The sequence below is a fragment of the Gobius niger genome (assembly GCF_951799975.1).
Source record: "Gobius niger genome assembly, chromosome: 1".
Classification (NCBI taxonomy): Eukaryota; Metazoa; Chordata; class Actinopteri; order Gobiiformes; family Gobiidae; genus Gobius; species Gobius niger.
Genome location: NC_136852.1, coordinates 38,065,763 through 38,085,241, shown reverse-complemented (window position 1 = coordinate 38,085,241; position 19,479 = coordinate 38,065,763). Strand labels below are relative to the sequence as shown.

The 19,479-nt window shown below is 48.4% G+C and overlaps 2 protein-coding genes across 3 annotated transcripts in view; both read right to left on the bottom strand.

The window, feature by feature from the left end:
- Positions 1-272: 272 nt before the first annotated feature.
- On the bottom strand, positions 273-19,343 carry LOC306980167 (noelin-like). Of its 2 annotated transcripts, none has more exons than XM_079579427.1 (10): positions 19,283-19,343; positions 16,386-16,463; positions 12,203-12,364; positions 11,380-11,535; positions 8,434-8,647; positions 6,638-6,744; positions 4,809-5,043; positions 4,411-4,661; positions 2,399-2,536; positions 273-688 (listed from the first exon to the last, which is right to left on the bottom strand). In XM_079579427.1, the coding sequence occupies exons 2-10, from the start codon at positions 16,452-16,454 to the stop codon at positions 650-652; spliced, it is 1,371 nt and encodes a 456-aa protein (XP_079435553.1). In that variant the 5' UTR covers positions 16,455-16,463; positions 19,283-19,343; the 3' UTR covers positions 273-649. The 2 variants fall into 2 exon arrangements, with proteins under 2 accessions (XP_079435553.1, XP_079435554.1); XM_079579428.1 differs by having other exon boundaries at positions 16,386-16,460; positions 19,283-19,288.
- The window catches only part of chek2 (checkpoint kinase 2), a gene marked incomplete at its 3' end in the record, with an annotated part of 17,366 nt that continues 16,477 nt past the window's right edge, over positions 18,591-19,479 (bottom strand). The window contains 1 exon segment of the mRNA XM_079564964.1: positions 18,591-18,638. Within this exon segment, the coding sequence (XP_079421090.1) occupies positions 18,591-18,638 (48 nt within the window).

Here is a 19,479-nt window from a genome sequence, read left to right as displayed (position 1 = left end):
TAGCATCACATTAGCGCTAGCCTTTAGCTTCGAGGCTAAAACACAGTTTTTATCAGAAATGTCTTCTCTGGTGAAGTATTAAAATCCAAAATTTTAACACAAGTCGAGGATTCAAACTTTTAAGGCTGTGATCTTTAAAATGAATTTATCTTCTTTTTACTTGTTAAAAAAATAAAAATAAATTGTGCTTACAATAACCAAGCGGAATGTCAAAAAATCTGGTTTTGGAAATTGCAATTTGACTTGTGTTTTGCGTTAAATATAGTGTCGATATCTTTCTTGTCTTTAAATCACAGACAGGAAACAGTCGTTACCCTACAGGAAGTTAGCATCATGCTGCTGTGCACAGAGCCACTTGTGTGCCGAGTCTCTGGTGAGTCTGTGCAGGTACAAAATACTGACGTTTGTGCTTCAGACGTTTGTGTAAAAATCTGTAACAGTCGAAGAAATGTTTAGCTCTGATTGTCGCCGGTTTGAGTTCAGTTTGAGTTTGGTCCTGGTTTAGTCTCGGTTTAGTCCTGGTCAGTCTGGGTTTGGTCCTGGATTAGTCCTGGTTTTGTGTCTGTAGTAAAAAGAACCCTAGAAACAACAATCAAACAGATAAATAGATAAATAAAGGCTTAGTTCCATAGAGCGAGTGGGGCGCTCTCTACTGGATGATGTGGTACAGCGTCACGTTGTACAGGACCTGAAACAGAAGAGATCGGGATCAGGAGTACCTCGCTGAAGGAGCAGCAGGAGTTCCTCGCCGGGAATCACAATTTTTCACTCTTTTTAGCAGTTTTCTGGTGGAATAATAACATAATATGACCATATATTGGTGATTCCAGGTGTTTCATCTATATCTATGGTCTGCCACAGGAAACTAGAGGCTCTAATATTGTTATGTCCCATAGAAAACACAGAGATGTACGTGTTACTATACATGCCTTTCAGTCATGTGACTTGTGTTGTTATGGCGGCCATTTTGAATACCGTATAGGTATAATAAGTACAATTATGCAGTACTATAACATGTCACAATATCTCTTCTCAGGATATAAAAGAAAAGAACGACAGCTGATTGACAGTGGCATTTTTATGTACTGGTAATCATTGCTCAATTGCACACGGCCCCAGAGACACACGTTTATGTAAAGAAACCAGTGACTCAGTGTTTAAGACGTTAGCATGCTACTGGTTAGCATTTAGCTTCAACAGCTCCGACCTCTCCAAGAGGTCCCTGAACCACACTCCAAACCTTGGATGCAACATGTGACAGAGGTCAGAGCTGAGCTGTTGAAGCTAAATGCTAACTGGTAGCATGCTAACATCTTAAACACTCACTCACTGGTTTCTTCACATAGTACTGTAGTGTTTCCTCAGTGTTCATAGATATGAGCCACACATGTGTTTATCACGTTGAAGCCATTGACCGTTGATTGAATCAATTGTCAATGGTTGACAGTTGCTAACCGGTAGCATGCTAACGTGTTTGAGCAGCTTAAACACTGACTCAGACTGAGACGCTATTAACATGACTCACAGGAAAAGGTTTTCTGTTGCCTCTTTGATGTGTTCATTTAGTCTTCAGAGTGAAGCAGATCTTTAGTGAATCCTGCTGTAGCTCCACAGACAGAGATTTGCTGTTTTATCACATAAACGTGCGTCTCTGAGTTTAACTGTTTTCTTCTTGAGCAATGATAAAAATGCCACTGTCGATCAGTTGTCTTTCATTTTCATCCCAAGTAGAGATACTGTTACATGTTGTAGTACTGCATAATGCTACTTCGGTATTCAAAATGGCCGCCGGAACTATGTGTGATGTCATTGGATGTCATTGAAGTGTCCCATTGACAAACACTGGGGGAATTAGCCCCATGACATTTTTGGGAAAGTTTCAGAATGAACTATAAAAACTACTATATTACAGAAAGTGCGATTAATAAGAAGTTATGCTTTCTGGTCTTGTGGCAGAGTGACCACAGTGAGGTATGACTGAAGTCTATGGGACATGCACGGCACTTACGTTGCATTGAGCACACAAAATAAAAACTGCTCCTGCACTAGACGAAAAACCCACTTTTTACATGGAGTTATTTGATCAAACTTTGTAGTTTTGACAAAACGTCATAAAATAAGCACTGTAAAGGGAGTTTGAGATCTATTTTCACCCTGACATTAAAACTCAATGTTAAGGCAAAAACGAGCTACGAATCTCAACATTGACCACTGCAGGAAAATCTATGTTTTCACCTGCAGTGTCTCAACTTAATCTTAAAGGTAGTATTTTATGGCTGTAGTTACTGAAAGTACCCGGTGGCTGTAGTGCCCCGTCAGAGTACCCGGTGGCTGTAGTGCCACGTCAGAGTACCCGGTGGCTGTAGTGCCACGTCAGAGTACCCGGTGGCTGTAGTACCTGGTGGCCGTTGTTCCAGCCGTAGAGCGCCCGGTCACGGGGGTTGTAGTCGAGCATCGAGAGGTGGCTGTATTTATTCACCAGAGGAATGTCCATGTACTCGTACGTGGACGAGTTTGTCGAGTACGCGTAGTACACCTAGGAGACAAGGAGAGAGGAGACAAGGAGAGAGGAGACAAGGAGAGAGGAGACAAGGAGAGAGGAGACAAGGAGAGAGGAGACAAGGAGAGAGGAGATGAGAAGAGGAGACAAGGAGAGAGGAGACAAGGAGAGAGGAGATGAGAAGAGGAGACAAGGAGAGAGGAGATGAGAAGAGGAGACAAGGAGAGAGGAGACAAGGAGAGAGGAGATGAGAAGAGGAGACAAGGAGAGAGGAGACAAGGAGAGAGGAGATGAGAAGAGGAGACAAGGAGAGAGGAGACAAGGAGAGAGGAGATGAGAAGAGGAGACAAGGAGAGAGGAGACAAGGAGAGAGGAGATGAGAAGAGGAGACAAGGAGAGAGGAGATGAGAAGAGATGAGGAGAGAGGAGACGAGACAAGAGGAGACAAGGAGAGAGGAGATGAGAAGAGGAGAGAGGAGAGGAGACAAGGAGAGAGGAGACGAGAGGAGACGAGAGGAGACGAGAGGAGACGAGAAGAGACGAGGAGAGAGGAGACGAGACAAGAGGAGACAAGGAGAGAGGAGATGAGAAGAGGAGAGAGGAGACAAGGAGAGAGGAGTTGAGACAAGAAGAGACAAGTAGAGAGGAGACGAGAGGCGGAGAGAGGAGACAAGGAGAGAGGAAATGAGACGAGGAAGGAGGAGACAAGATGAGGCGAGAGGAGACAAGGAGAGACGCAACGAGGAGAGAGGAGACAAGGAGAGACAAGTAAAGAGGAGACGAGGACAGAGGAGACAAGGAGAGAGAAAACGAGGAGAGAGGAGACAGAGAGCAGACAAGACGAGGAGACAAGGAGAGAAGGTGATGAGATGAGGAAAGAGGAGACAAGACGAGGAGAGAGGCAACGAGGAGAGAGGAGACAAGGAGAGAGGAGACAAGGAGAGAGGCAACGAGGAGAGAGGAGACAAGGAGAGAGGAGACGAGGAGACAAGGAGAGAAGGAGATGACACGAGGAAAGAGGAGACAAGACGAGGAGAGAGGAGACGAGGAGAGAGGAGACGAGGAGAGAGGAGACAAGGAGAGAGGAGACGAGGAGACAAGGAGAGAAGGAGATGACACGAGGAAAGAGGAGACAAGACGAGGAGAGAGGAGACGAGGAGAGAGGAGACAAGGAGAGAGGAGACGAGGAGACAAGGAGAGAAGGAGATGACACGAGGAAAGAGGAGACAAGACGAGGAGAGAGGAGACGAGGAGAGAGGAGACAAGACGAGGAGAGAGGCAAAGAGGAGAGAGGAGACGAGGAGAGAGGAGACAAGACGAGGAGACAAGACGAGGAGAGAGGCAAAGAGGAGACAGGAGATGAGGAGACAAGGAGAGAAGGAGATGAGGCGAGGAAAGAGGAGACGAGAAAAGAGGAGACGAAGAGAGAGAGAGAAGTGATTAGATGAAGCCATTTTATGGTTTTCCTGTTGCTTTCTGAACTGATTTGGTCATTCCTGATGCTGGGACTCTTGTTCTGAGGTGGAAACTTCAAAAACTGCATTGTACAAAGTGTAGAATAAGCTCCCATAGCCATCGGTCAGTCAGGGAGGAGCCGTCGGTCAGTTAGCTCAGACTCACCTTGGTGCCGCCGGAGTAGCCGTCGGTCAGTCAGGGAGTAGCCGTCGGTCAGTTAGCTCAGGCTCACCTTGGTGCCGCCGGAGTAGCCGTCGGTCAGTCAGGGAGTAGCCGTTTGTCAGTCAGGGAGTAGCCGTCGGTCAGTTAGCTCAGGCTCACCTAGGTGCTGCCGGAGTAGCCGTCGGTCAGTCAGGGAGTAGCCGTCGGTCAGTTAGCTCAGGCTCACCTTGGTGCCGCCGGAGTAGCCGTCGGTCAGTCAGGGAGTAGCCGTCGGTCAGTTAGCTCAGGCTCACCTTGGTGCCGCCGGAGTAGCCGTTGGTCACGTAGAGAGTGCCACAGATCATGAAGGACTCGCCGGCGCTGCGTTTGGGATGGTCCGTGACCCAGCTGCGCAGGATGGACAGCGACTCGGGGTCCAATTGGCTGATGATGATGTTTCCCGCGTTCTGATTGGTCGCGTAGATGGCCCAGAGCCCGCCCTCGTCCGCCATCAGGTCGATGTCCGAGTGACCACCCCACGAGTAATGGTACATGTTATTATAGCCTGAAATACACAGACTACTGCATTAAATACTACTACACAAACACCTGCTCAGAGTAGTAGTGAATAAATAAAGGGATGGTTTCGTCCTCAGCATCTTAGTTTTTATGTCATTAATGAGTCAAAACCAGACCAATCACAAACACCGACCTGCGAAGTCGAGGGTGCGCGAGCGGCTGATGACGCCCGCCTTCAGGTCGAACTTGATGATGGTGTGCGACTGGAACTTGTTGAAGAAGAGCGAGCCGTTGTACACGACTTGCCCCGTCCCGGACCAGGGGTGGGGCAGCCGGTGCGACGTGAAGTTCTCTGACGACATGAAGTCGCCGAGGCTCGGGTACTCCCGCACAAAGCGGTTGTTATGGTAGCCGTCCATGTACCATACCTAGAAAACAGCGCAGTTATTAGAGCGCCCAGCAGTGTTCATCTGTGGACTCAATATGTCATGGATGCAACTGGGAACGAAATGCAATCGATTTTGGATCAGATTTAAAGTGCATATGAGAGGTTTTAATGCTTTTGAAATGATGACTTTAAGCTGCTGATAGGAAGTGACGAAGAGAGAGGTAAAGGTTCAGAGCAGTTTGGTTAAAAACATAATAATGGCAGAGTTTTGTTTCCTTTGCAGAGCCGTCATTAAGCTCAAGCAGAATTTAATCCAACAACAGGAATGGAAGTGCTCATAGGCACGCACTTTATGCAGAATCATTTGTTAATTACTTTCTTAAAGGTGCACTATGCAACTTTTTATGTGAAAAAAAAAGTTAGATATTTGTGCATATTTGACCTTTTAGTGACTCTGTGGCGTTATTGGTGCAGCATGGTGCCTTTGCTTTCCCTCACAGTGGCCTTTATGACGCTTCAGGATCAATTGTTTTTCGAGGTTCGTACCAGAAACTGGCCAGAATCCCCAAAACGATTGATTCTGGAGCATCATAGAGGCCACTGTGAGGAAAAGCAAAGGCTGCACCCATAACGCCACTGAGTCACTAAAAGGTCATCCATCCATCCATTTTCTTCCACTTGTCCGTTGCCGGGTCGTGGGGGTCGTGGGGGCTGCCCAAATCACATGGCACCAGCCCCTTATGGCTCCTCCTGCAGGTGGTGGGTCCACAGAAGGACGGCCTCACAATTAAACAGGCCTGTTGGTCTCTCATAAGGGGCTTCTGAACCGCTATTTGTCTGACCCCTCACCTAGGACCTGTTTGCCATGGGAGACCCTACCAGGGGCACGAAGCCCCCGACAACAGAGCTCCAGGATCATTCAGGTGCTCAAACCCCTCCACCACGTTAAGGTGGTGCTTCCAGGAGGGGACTAAAAGGTCAAATATGCACAAATATCAAACTTTTTTTTCACATAAAAGGTTACATAGTGCACTTTTAATAAAGGAATCTAACTAACAACTGGTGTTTATGTCTTTTACAGGCCCCAAACATAACACAATAGACCTGAATGGCCTTTAGAAACAGATAGAATTTTTGATCTGCTGCTGTTGTTTTGTGAAGGGACTTAAAATGCTGCAATTATTTAATTAAAATTCAAAGATAAAACTTCCTCCAAAATCTCTTGCATGTTTGTAGAAAGGCCTGTAGATGCTCATTGGGTGAAACTACTGTAATATGCAACAGGCCTACAATTTAGTATTCTTACAAAGGATCTAATATATAAAATATATTACTACGACACAATATCAGATTGGGAGCTCAAAAAAGTGGATCAGATCTTACATAGCCTTGACTGTATTTGTGTCTAATAAATGTGTCCATAATCCACCAGGAAACGTGGAAAAACAGTGAAACGTGTCTGAGTATGACACGTTTCCATCTGACTCCATAATTTCCGTCACAGTCATATTTCTGTGACTAAAATGAGACTAAAAAACAAAGTAAAAGGGGTTAATGAGACTAAGACTGTGCCTTGAGAGAAACCACTTCCATCAATCCAAGGCCAAACGCTTCAGAAAGGGGAGGAGCCTCACCCGAGTGTCTCCAGGGGGCGCCATAGGGTCCGTCATCCAGGAGCCGAATCTGGAGCCCGAGGTCTTGATGGTCACTGGGTCCGAGATCCCCGTCAGCTTCCCGCAGGCTGAAAGTACACGCAGTTTAACCCAGAGGCCCTGCCCCCTGATGCCCCGCCCACGGGTGCCCCGCCCTCTCATAGTCTCATGCTTCAGTCCTGGTTAGGCCCGTCACAATAATTCATTAGAAGCTCATCTCAGCCGAAGTTCTGAGCGAGACAAAGTTGAACAGTTCGAGGGCCGAAATTCAGCCCCCACGGCGGGTCTCGGGCCTCATACATGGTAAAGGCCCGAGACCCGCCATGGGGGCTCGGGCCTCATACATGGTAAAGGACTGTGGCCTCATAAATCTTCCACTTATTGTGTGTACTGTGTCACATGTTTCTCAAAGTGCTACATAAAGTCATTATTCATTCACTCTAGCCACAGCCGCCCAGGGGCAGACTGACCATTTACCACATGGCTATAATATGGACACGTGTGAGGTCGTAGGTCATACCCAGGCGGTTTCTGTAGTGTGAGGTCGTAGGTCATACCCAGGCGGTTTCTGTAGTGTGAGGTCATAGGTCATACCCAGGCGGTTTCTGTAGTGTGAGGTCGTAGGTCATACCCAGGCGGTTTCTGTAGTGTGAGGTCGTAGGTCATACCCAGGCGGTTTCTGTAGTGTGAGGTCAGAGGTCATACCCAGGCGGTTTCTGTAGTGTGAGGTCGTAGGTCATACCCAGGCGGTTCCTGTAGTGTGAGGTCGTAGGTCATACCCAGGCGGTTTCTGTAGTGTGAGGTCAGAGGTCATACCCAGGCGGTTTCTGTAGTGTGAGGTCGTAGGTCATACCCAGGCGGTTTCTGTAGTGTGAGGTCGTAGGTCATACCCAGGCGGTTTCTGTAGTGTGAGGTCGTAGGTCATACCCAGGCGGTTTCTGTAGTGTGAGGTCGTAGGTCATACCCAGGCGGTTTCTGTAGTGTGAGGTCGTAGGTCATACCCAGGCGGTTTCTGTAGTGTGAGGTCGTAGGTCATACCCAGGCGGTTTCTGTAGTGTGAGGTCGTAGGTCATACCCAGGCGGTTTCTGTAGTGTGAGGTCGTAGGTCATACCCAGGCGGTTTCTGTAGTGTGAGGTCGTAGGTCATACCCAGGCGGTTTCTGTAGTGTGAGGTCGTAGGTCATACCCAGGCGGTTTCTGTAGTGTGAGGTCGTAGGTCATACCCAGGCGGTTTCTGTAGTGTGAGGTCGTAGGTCATACCCAGGCGGTTTCTGTAGTGTGAGGTCGTAGGTCATACCCAGGCGGTTTCTGTAGTGTGAGGTCATAGGTCATACCCAGGCGGTTTCTGTAGTGTGAGGTCATAGGTCATACCCAGGCGGTTTCTGTAGTGTGAGGTCATAGGTCATACCCAGGCGGTTTCTGTAGTGTGAGGTCATAGGTCATACCCAGGCGGTTTCTGTAGTGTGAGGTCGTAGGTCATACCCAGGCGGTTTCTGTAGTGTGAGGTCATAGGTCATACCCAGGCGGTTTTGGCAGTGTGAGGTCGTAGGTCATACCCAGGCGGTTTCTGTAGTGTGAGGTCATAGGTCATACCCAGGCGGTTTCTGTAGTGTGAGGTCGTAGGTCATACCCAGGCGGTTTCTGTAGTGTGAGGTCATAGGTCATACCCAGGCGGTTTCTGTAGTGTGAGGTCGTAGGTCATACCCAGGCGGTTTCTGTAGTGTGAGGTCGTAGGTCATACCCAGGCGGTTTCTGTAGTGTGAGGTCATAGGTCATACCCAGGCGGTTCATGCAGGCCTTCAGCCTCTGCTCCAGGTCCTGGACTCTCTCATGCACGTCGCTGAGGTCATGCACGTGCTCCTGTAGCGAGGCCAGTTCCTCAGAGACGTTCAGCGCCTCCTCCTTAAACTTCCGCACGAGCGCAGCGTCGGCGCGGTACGACTCCAGCACGGGGATAAGGGGGCGGAGCTCCGCCATCTTCTCACGCATCCACTGAGCACAAACATGTTAACATGTCAATATCTCACTGAGGAGAAACATCTCACCATCGCTCACCTCCTCAAACATCTGACCGATATGGATGCTGATACTGATACTGATTATATATGGTTATGACAGTGATTTAACGTGATGTATTTTTATACTTAGCCCGAGTTAAACATTAATGTTCTGCTCCAGTTCTACTTCTTAATCATTAAGCCGTTGCTTTTGCTCTGAGCATTTAGGCTGATTCACTACATCGACCTGAGTCACATGCAGCGTGCACAAAGGAGTGAGCCCCATGTCCGAAACGCCAGCAGAGTGACATTTAGGTCACAAAACTCTGGTAAATATGGATTTCTGTGATAAATACAAACCAAATTCAAGAGAGAGAGGAATATTTATGAATAATTGGTCATACAGTGGGTTAACTTTTCGACATTTTGCCATGCTCTCGTCCACACAACATTAATACATATAATTGAAATTTGACGTGAAAGACCATTGTGAAGTGAAATGAAAATTATACACGATGTTGAACATTTGTAAAAAAGTGGGGTGTGCAAATGTATCTGCACCCCCAGAGTTAATACTTTGTTGGGGTTGGTCAATACCAGTCCTGCACATCTTGACACTGATATTTAGTCCCATCCTTCTTTGCAAAACAGCTCAAGCTCAGCTAGATTGGATGAAGAGCACTTTATACCACAGTTGTCAGATCTTTTCACAGATTCTCGATTGGATCTAGGTCTGGACTTTGACTTGGTCATTCTAACACATGGATTATTCCATTGTTGCCCTGGCTTTATGTTTGTTGTCTTACTGGAAGGTGAACCTCCGCCCCACATTCAAGTCTTTTTCAGACTCCAACATGTTTTCGTCCAAGATTGCCCCACCATCCGTCTTCCCATCAACTCGAACCATCTCCCCTGTCCCTGATGAAGAAAAGCACCCCCAGAGCATGATGCTTCCACCCCCATGTTTGACAGTGGGGATGGTGCTTTCAGGGTGATGTGCAGTGTTACTTTTACACCAAACAGCGTTTTGCATTTAGGCCAAAAAGTTGATCTCATGTGACCAAGGCACCTTCGTCCACATGTTTGCTGTGTCCTCCAGGTGGCTTCTGGCAAACAGAAAACAGAACTTCTTATGGTTTTCTTTTAAAAATGCCACTCTGTCTTAAAGGCCAGATTTGTGCAGTTTACGACTAATAGTTGTTCTGTGGACAGTTTCCCCCACCTGAGCTGTAGCTCTCCGCAGTTCATCCAGGGTCATCAGAGGCTTCTTGGTAACAGCTGTGGTCAGTGCTGTCCTTGTTCGGTCAGTAAGTTTAGGAGGACGGCCGGGTCTTGGTAGGTTTGCAGTGATGCCAGACTCTTTCCATTCCTGGATGGTGGATTTAAGTGTACTTTGAGAGATGTTTTTATAACCTAACCCAGCTTTATACTTCTCAATAACTGTATCTCGGACCTGTCTGGCGTGTTCTTGGACTTCATGATGCTTCTGCTCCACAATAGTCTCTAACAGACCTCTGAGACCATCACAGAGCAGCTGTATTTGAACTGACATTAGATTACACACATTAGACTCGATTTAGTCATTGGGTCAACATGTGATCATTCAGAAATCATCAGGAAACTGAAGGCACTTGGTTGCACTAAAAGGAATAATTAAATAATTAATAATAATAATAATAATAATTAATAATTAGAATTTCATTTCACTTCACCATTGTGTGTCACTTAGTGTCTTTCATGTAAAAATTTCAACTAAATATATTTATGTTTGTGGACCATAGCGTGGCAAAATGGCCAAAAGTTAAAAGGGTACGGATACTTTTTCAACTCACAAGAAATGAATTGGATTACTGTATATCTTTTTGCCTGAGGGAGACTCACTGTACTTACTTACTTACTTTAAAGACATTAATTCATAACACATATGCAACTGTCATTGTCTGTTCTCCTCCGACTCTCGCAATCCATCGTGGCAGAGGCGGAGCTTTGGGGCTAAAGCCTGGGATGTTTTTTCAAAAGCCCCGGATTCTTTTTTAATTAACACAGACACATTTGGCCTAACCCCCAGATGTCAGTGCGTCTGGCTCCGTCCCTGCATTGTGGTCGACCCGCCTCGTGACCATCGCCGCTCACTACGTTTCAGAATTTATTATGAGAAGTTTGGAGAGCACTACGTTTTTCACTCTGGACATTCGGACACCCCTACAGAATGGCGTGGCCACTATATAGTGCAGGATACAGGGAGTAGTGTGGACATTCAGACACAGCCAGCGGCTTTTGGAGCTCATTGTCACTTATTAAACTCAGGGCAAACTCGGACCAGTTTGGAGCTGTTTTCTAAGCATTGCTGGCGTCTTCTCTGAGCAGCAGAACTCACGAAGGGCCAAGGTTTTATTTTTATCTTATTTAGCGGTTCATAATATATGCACAAAGCATTCACACCTCTTTCACAACAAAATGGGGACAGTAGCATGAATACTGCCACAGCTCTGTGAGAGCAGCTAATGGGGATCCTAATAAAGAATAAGAAGACTGTGTATGTGCATCTTGAGGAGCACAATCAAAACAGAAATCCAGGCGTTCATTGCCATTATCATGTGCAGAGCAGTAAAAGGAAGGAGCAGCTCTTTTATCACTTTTGCGTTTAGAGATGTTTGCATAGGACGGTGGGGAGATAAAATCCCCACTCTCTATATCTGCTGGATGGATCCTTCTCAAAGGCCTGACCTTGTACTGGCGCGCCGAGTTGCTCTCATGTCCCTCCTGGACCTGCTGGAACCTGGTCTCCACGCTCTTCAGCTGCGTCTCCATCTGCTCCACAAACTGCAGCTCCGAGTGCGTCCTGAGGTCCAGCGCTGCGATGGACGAGCTCAGGTTCTGCACCTGAAGGCAGCACAGACACGTCAAAGCAGCGGCCTCAGTCCACACACTTCCTCGTGACCAGTGTGGATAAAAGAACTCAGAGTGTGAGCTTTGTTAGGCTTATTAGGCCAAAACATGACGAGAGACGAGACGGAAACGGAAGAATGTGGTTCTTTGGACTGTTTGCAAAAATAGTTTGTCCGCGGAGTGAAAGAACACATCTCCAAAGCCAATAGATAACTAATATTTATCCTAATTTCCAATACTTATTGAAACTAATTATTACTTTGTATAATGAAACTGATGATAACTTGACTAAAACATTTTGAATTTTCGTCTGACTAAAACGTGACTGAAAGTAAGTAAGGAGTATGGAGTAAAAGCAAGAAGTTCGAAACACAAATACTACTCAAGCAAAGTACAGATCCTCAACAACTCTACTGATGTACAGGACTGGAGTACATTTACTCTGTTACTGACACCTGTGACTGCTGCTGCACACACTGCACTGAAGCGAGAAAAATATTAATAAACTCAGAGTTTCACAGGATGATGCGACTCTGTTGACAGACTCTCCTGCTGAGGTTTGACACCTTTAGAACATCAGAAACCGAGAGCCTTCACTGTGGGACCAGCTGCTGCCACGGCAACCACCAGGGACCCCCAAAAATAAGATCAATATGAGTACCTTGTCCAGCAGGTGCCTGAGCTGCCGGCTTCGCGAGTCCCTGTTGCACATGTTTTGTTGAGGAGCCACCACAGTGCAGGTGCAGCGGCCCTCAGGGTCCTGCGCCGAGCTGTACACCTGCCAGGGGTCATCTCTGAGCGACGAGGGCGCTGCGGGGCCCACCTGTAAACATATATGTTATATAGTCACTAGGGGGAGCTGCGGGGCCCACCTGTAAACATATATGTTATATAGACACTAGGGGCGCTGCGGGGCCCACCTGTAAACATATATGTTATATAGACACTAGGGGGAGCTGCGGGGCCCACCTGTAAACATATATGTTATATAGTCACTAGGGGGAGCTGCGGGGCCCACCTGTAAACATATATGTTATATAGACACTAGGGGGCGCTGCGGGGCCCACCTGTAAATATATATGTTATATAGACACTAGGGGCGCTGCGGGGCCCACCTGTAAACATATATGTTATATAGACACTAGGGGGAGCTGCGGGGCCCACCTGTAAATATATATGTTATATAGACACTAGGGGCGCTGCGGGGCCCACCTGTAAACATATATGTTATATAGACACTAGGGGCGCTGCGGGGCCCACCTGTAAATATATATGTTATATAGACACTAGGGGGCGCTGCGGGGCCCACCTGTAAATATATATGTTATATAGACACTAGGGGAGCTGCGGGGCCCACCTGTAAATATATATGTTATATAGACACTAGGGGGCGCTGCGGGGCCCAACTGTAAATATATATGTTATATAGACACTAGGGGGCGCTGCGAGGCCCACCTGTAAACATATATGTTATATAGACACTAGGGGCGCTGCGGGGCCCACCTGTAAATATATATGTTATATAGACACTGGGGGCGCTGCGTGGCCCACCTGTAAATATATATGTTATATAGACACTAGGGGGAGCTGCGGGGCCCACCTGTAAATATATATGTTATATAGACACTAGAGGGCGCTGCGGGGCCCACCTGTAAATATATATGTTATATAGACACTAGAGGGCGCTGCGGGGCCCACCTGTAAATATATATGTTATATAGACACTAGGGGCGCTGCGGGGCCCACCTGTAAATATATATGTTATATAGACACTAGAGGGCGCTGCGGGGCCCACCTGTAAATATATATGTTATATAGACACTGGGGGCGCTGCGTGGCCCACCTGTAAATATATATGTTATATAGACACTAGGGGGAGCTGCGGGGCCCACCTGTAAACATATATGTTATATAGACACTAGGGGGCACTGCGGGGCCCACCTGTAAATATATATGTTATATAGACACTAGGGGGCGCTGCGGGGCCCAACTGTAAATATATATGTTATATAGACACTAGGGGGCACTGCGGGGCCCACCTGTAAATATATATGTTATATAGACACTAGAGGGCACTGCGGGGCCCACCTGTAAATATATATGTTATATAGACACTAGTGGCGCTGCGGGGCCCACCTGTAAATATATATGTTATATAGACACTAGGGGGAGCTGCGGGGCCCACCTGTAAATATATATGTTATATAGACACTAGGGGCGCTGCGGGGCCCACCTGTAAATATATATGTTATATAGACACTAGTGGCGCTGCGGGGTCCACCTGTAAATACATATGTTATATAGACACTAGTGGCGCTGCGGGGCCCACCTGTAAATATATATGTTATATAGACACTAGGGGCGCTGCGGGGCCCACCTGTAAATATATATGTTATATAGACACTAGGGGCGCTGCGGGGCCCACCTGTAAATATATATGTTATATAGACACTAGGGGGAGCTGCGGGCCCACCTGTAAATATATATGTTATATAGACACTAGGGGCGCTGCGGGGCCCACCTGTAAATATATATGTTATATAGACACTAGGGGGAGCTGCGGGGCCCACCTGTAAATATATATGTTATATAGACACTAGGGGCGCTGCGGGGCCCACCTGTAAATATATATGTTATATAGACACTAGGGGGAGCTGCGGGGCCCACCTGTAAATATATATGTTATATAGACACTAGGGGGCGCTGCGGGGCCCAACTGTAAATATATATGTTATATAGACACTAGGGGGCGCTGCGAGGCCCACCTGTAAACATATATGTTATATAGACACTAGGGGCGCTGCGGGGCCCACCTGTAAATATATATGTTATATAGACACTGGGGGCGCTGCGTGGCCCACCTGTAAATATATATGTTATATAGACACTAGGGGGAGCTGCGGGGCCCACCTGTAAATATATATGTTATATAGACACTAGAGGGCGCTGCGGGGCCCACCTGTAAATATATATGTTATATAGACACTAGAGGGCGCTGCGGGGCCCACCTGTAAATATATATGTTATATAGACACTAGGGGCGCTGCGGGGCCCACCTGTAAATATATATGTTATATAGACACTAGAGGGCGCTGCGGGGCCCACCTGTAAATATATATGTTATATAGACACTGGGGGCGCTGCGTGGCCCACCTGTAAATATATATGTTATATAGACACTAGGGGGAGCTGCGGGGCCCACCTGTAAACATATATGTTATATAGACACTAGGGGGCACTGCGGGGCCCACCTGTAAACATATATGTTATATAGACACTAGGGGGCGCTGCGGGGCCCACCTGTAAATATATATGTTATATAGACACTAGGGGGCGCTGCGGGGCCCAACTGTAAATATATATGTTATATAGACACTAGGGGGCACTGCGGGGCCCACCTGTAAATATATATGTTATATAGACACTAGAGGGCACTGCGGGGCCCACCTGTAAATATATATGTTATATAGACACTAGTGGCGCTGCGGGGCCCACCTGTAAATATATATGTTATATAGACACTAGGGGGAGCTGCGGGGCCCACCTGTAAATATATATGTTATATAGACACTAGGGGCGCTGCGGGGCCCACCTGTAAATATATATGTTATATAGACACTAGTGGCGCTGCGGGGTCCACCTGTAAATACATATGTTATATAGACACTAGTGGCGCTGCGGGGCCCACCTGTAAATATATATGTTATATAGACACTAGGGGCGCTGCGGGGCCCACCTGTAAATATATATGTTATATAGACACTAGGGGCGCTGCGGGGCCCACCTGTAAATATATATGTTATATAGACACTAGGGGGAGCTGCGGGCCCACCTGTAAATATATATGTTATATAGACACTAGGGGCGCTGCGGGGCCCACCTGTAAATATATATGTTATATAGACACTAGGGGGAGCTGCGGGGCCCACCTGTAAATATATATGTTATATAGACACTAGGGGCGCTGCGGGGCCCACCTGTAAATATATATGTTATATAGACACTAGGGGGAGCTGCGGGGCCCACCTGTAAATATATATGTTATATAGACACTAGGGGGAGCTGCGGGGCCCACTATATATGTTATGTAAACAATGGCGGCACCGTGGCTCCACCTGTAAATATATATGTCGTGCTCAAAAGTTGGCAGAATTTTTTATTTTTTTAAACTATTTTTTAAAGAATTTGAAAGAGTTTGTGGTTGTGTGAAGCCATTTATGGTGAAAACAAATGAGTTTGCTGTTTTTAAATCATAATGAATAAAGAAAGAACCATAATGACCCTGATCAAAGGTTTACACACACCAGTTTTGTGTTTCCCCCTTTAACATCATTGACAGCTTGGAGTCTTTTAGTTTTAGTTGTGGATCAAGTTCTTTATTTGTTCTGATGATAAAGCGGCCCATTCTTCTTGGCAAAAAGCCTCCAGTTCCTGTGAATTCCTGGGCTGTTTTGCATGAACTGCACGTTTGAGTTCTCCCCACAGTGGTTCAATGATATTGAGATCAGGAGACTGAGATGGAACTAACGGGACCTTCACTTTACTCTACTGGAACCACTGGCATCAGTAACAGTGTGGTCCCGTTAGTGGACCCAGCCATTTACAGGAACTGAAGGCTTTTAGAGGAATGAGCAGCTTTACCTTTGGCTTCACAGAACTATGGTGTAAAAATAGCAAAATCAGTTGTTTCACCAAAAATGGCTTCACACACCCACTAACTATGAGTTATCATTCATATTCATATGAAATACTTTTTGCCAGGGTATGTAAACCTTTGAGCCCAACTGTACATGGACATTAGGGAGCGCCACGGGGCCCATCTGTTACTGTGAGTGAGGTCTTACCACAGTGAGCTGAGCCCCCAGCAGCAGCAGAGCTAACCACGAACCACTCACAGTCTCCTCAGAGTCCATCGCCTCCTGCTGAGAGAGGGGGAGAGAGGGGGGAGAGAGAGGGGGAGAGAGGGAGGAGAGACAGAGGGGAGAGAGGAGAGAGGGAGGAGAGGGGGGAGAGAGGGAGGAGAGAGAGGAGAGGAGAGGGGGGAGAGGGGGGAGAGAGGGAGGAGAGATAGAGAAGAGGAGAGAGAGGAGAGAGGGAGGAGAGGGAGGAGAGGGGGAGAGATAGAGAAGAGGAGAGAGAGGAGAGGGGGGAGAGAGGGAGGAGAGGGGGGAGAGATAGAGAAGAGGAGAGAGAGGAGAGAGGGAGGAGAGGGAGGAGAGGGGGGAGAGAGGGAGGAGAGAGGGAGGAGAGGGAGGAGAGGGAGGAGAGAGGGAGGAGAGAGGGAGGAGAGAGGGAGGAGAGAGAGACAGAGAAGAGGAGAGAGGGAGGAGAGAAAGAGAAGAGGACAGAGAGGAGAGAGGAGAGGGGGAGAGAGGGAGGAGAGATAGAGAAGAGGAGAGAGGGGAGAGAGGGAGGAGAGGGAGGAGAGGGGGGAGAGATAGAGAAGAGGAGAGAGAGGAGAGAGGGAGGAGAGGGAGGAGAGGGGGGAGAGATAGAGAAGAGGAGAGAGAGGAGAGAGGGAGGAGGGGGGGAGAGAGGGAGGAGAGAAAGAGAAGAGGACAGAGAGGAGAGAGGAGAGGGGGAGAGAGGGAGGAGAGATAGAGAAGAGGAGAGAGGGGAGAGAGGGAGGAGAGGGAGGAGAGGGGGGAGAGATAGAGAAGAGGAGAGAGAGGAGAGAGGGAGGAGAGGGAGGAGAGGGGGGAGAGATAGAGAAGAGGAGAGAGAGGAGAGAGGGAGGAGGGGGGGAGAGAGGGAGGAGAGATAGAGAAGAGGAGAGAGAGGAGAGAGGGGGAGAGGGAGGAGAGGGGGGAGAGATAGAGAAGAGGAGAGAGAGGAGAGAGGGAGGAGAGGGAGGAGAGATAGAGAAGAGGAGAGGGAGGAGAGGGAGGAGAGGGGGAGAGAGGGAGGAGAGAGGGGAGAGATAGAGAAGAGGAGAGAGAGGAGAGGGAGGAGAGGGGGGAGAGAGGGAGGAGAGATAGAGAAGAGGAGATTGAGGAGAGGGGGAGAGAGGGAGGAGAGGGGGGAGAGAGGGAGGAGAGATAGAGAAGAGGAGAGAGGGAGGAGAGAGGGGGAGAGATAGAGAAGAGGAGAGGGGGGAGAGGGGAGAGGGGGAGGAGAGATAGAGAAGAGGACAGAGTGGAGAAAGGGAGGAGAGAGAGGAGAGAGGGAGGGAGGAGAGAGAGGGGGGAGAGAGGGAGGAGAGAGAGGGGGGAGAGATAGAGAGAGGACAGGGGGAAGAGAGACAGAAGGAGACAGAGAAGAAGGGGGAGAAAAGAACAGAGAGGAGAGAGAGAGAGGGGAGACCGAAAAAGGAGAGGACAATGAGAGGAGAGAGGAGAGAGAGAAGAGAGAGGAGAAAGAGGAGAGAGAGGAAAGGCCAGAAAGGAGAGAGAGACAGAGAGAGAGAGAGAGAAGAGAGAGAGAGAGAAGAGAGTACAAAAGGATAAGAGGAAGAGGGGAAAGAGGCGAGGAGAGAGAGATAAATAGAGGGAGAGGAGCGACAGGGAGAGAGAGGAAATGAAACAGGTTTTAGAACGACGTCCAAAGCGTTTCTGAGCCGCAGTTCTGTGCGTGGTCCCGGGGGGGGCGCTGTCTGGCCTGGAGCCTGTTCACACAGAGCAGTGTGTTCCTGTGGAGCTTCACACTGATCCGAGCCAAGACTCGCTCGCACCATCTGCACCATCTGACACCATCGCCGCCGCCGCCGCCGCCGCTACAGGAACTATTTTAAACCCAACACTCCCCACCTGCCCGCCCCACCGCTGAACTCTCCCCCCTCCCCGACTCTGCCCCCGACTCACGTGTTGTTTGCAGTCTGGCAGCCTTATTTGGATGTAAAAAGATCCAGCGTTAGATTCGTTTTTCACCGAGACCTTGTATCGATGATGGGAGAGTGTGACCACCGCGCAAAGCCTTCTCCAGCACATCCCAAAAAATACCCTCAACCTTAAAATCCTCAAACGTGAACCTGACTGACTGCAGCGGCCCCGGATCAGAGCAGGAGGTTTATTATTCGCTGCTGTCTGCGCTGCTGCCGCTGGGGGGCGCTGTTAGTGCGACCACCTCCAGCGGTTGGCAAAAAGTGGGAACAGTTGTGCCTGTAGATAGAAAAGGCCAAAAAAAATACAATTAAATAACGTGAGCTTTGACACAGACCTTTGACTCTGGTGATGCGTTCAGGAAAAATGGGATAGAAACACAGATTCTGTTTGGAGCGAAATAAGGAGATTTTACAGCAAGCAACAAGCTCCAAACCGCTGGAGGGACAGGTTCAGGCGGCTGTGCAGGGGGTGTCTCTAGGTGGCGCTGTCCCCGCACCGTCACAAACACAACAGGCACAAGCTACATTTAGGAAAAACCGACCCACTCCTTTCCAGGGTCTATAATAAAAAATTAAAAAAGGGTGGAAACCGGAACGAACCCTGGCGTAAAGGCTCGGATGCCCTCCCCCCCCCCCCAGCGCACGGCCCGCTCCCGCTGTTCCTCTGGAGCGGGGCTAATTAGAGCGGGCACGGTCGGATGCCCGCTCTCACCTGGCCCCGGTCCGGCTTAGTCTTTAGTACTGGGTTAGTCCCGCGGTCTATCTCGGATGTAGTCCCGGTTTAACTCTGGTTTAGTCCCGTTTAGTCCAGGTTTAAGCCCCGGTTTAGCGCTGTTTCAGTCCCGGGTTAGTCAGAGTTTTAGTCCTGGTTTAGTCCTGGTTTAGTCCTGGTTTAAGCCCCGGTTCCGTCCCCGGTTGTACCTTGGTGTCGCCGCTGTATCTCGGTGTTTCCTCTCGGGCTCCTTCTCTCGGATGCTGCTGCAGCTGCGTCCATCTATGCACGGAGGAGCGCGCGCGTGCACGAGTGCGAGGAGCGTCAGTGTGCGCGGCTACGTCACTTTCTCACTTCCCTCCGCCGAGAAAAGAGGGAAATAATAATAACAATCGGAGCAAATTTT

What these genes read in the sequence shown, in the direction of transcription:
- LOC306980167 (XM_079579427.1), bottom strand. Translation starts at nt 16,454, where the DNA reads ATGGACTCTGAGGAGACTGTGAGTGGTTCGTGGTTAGCTCTGCTGCTG. An exon ending in TCAGGCACCTGCTGGACAAG is followed by an intron (nt 11,536 to 12,202) that starts GTACTCATATTG and finishes TGCTGCCTTCAG; the next exon opens with GTGCAGAACCTGAGCTCGTC. An exon ending in GCTACTCCGGCGGCACCAAG is followed by an intron (nt 2,537 to 4,410) that starts GTGAGCCTGAGC and finishes CTTGTCTCCTAG; the next exon opens with GTGTACTACGCGTACTCGAC.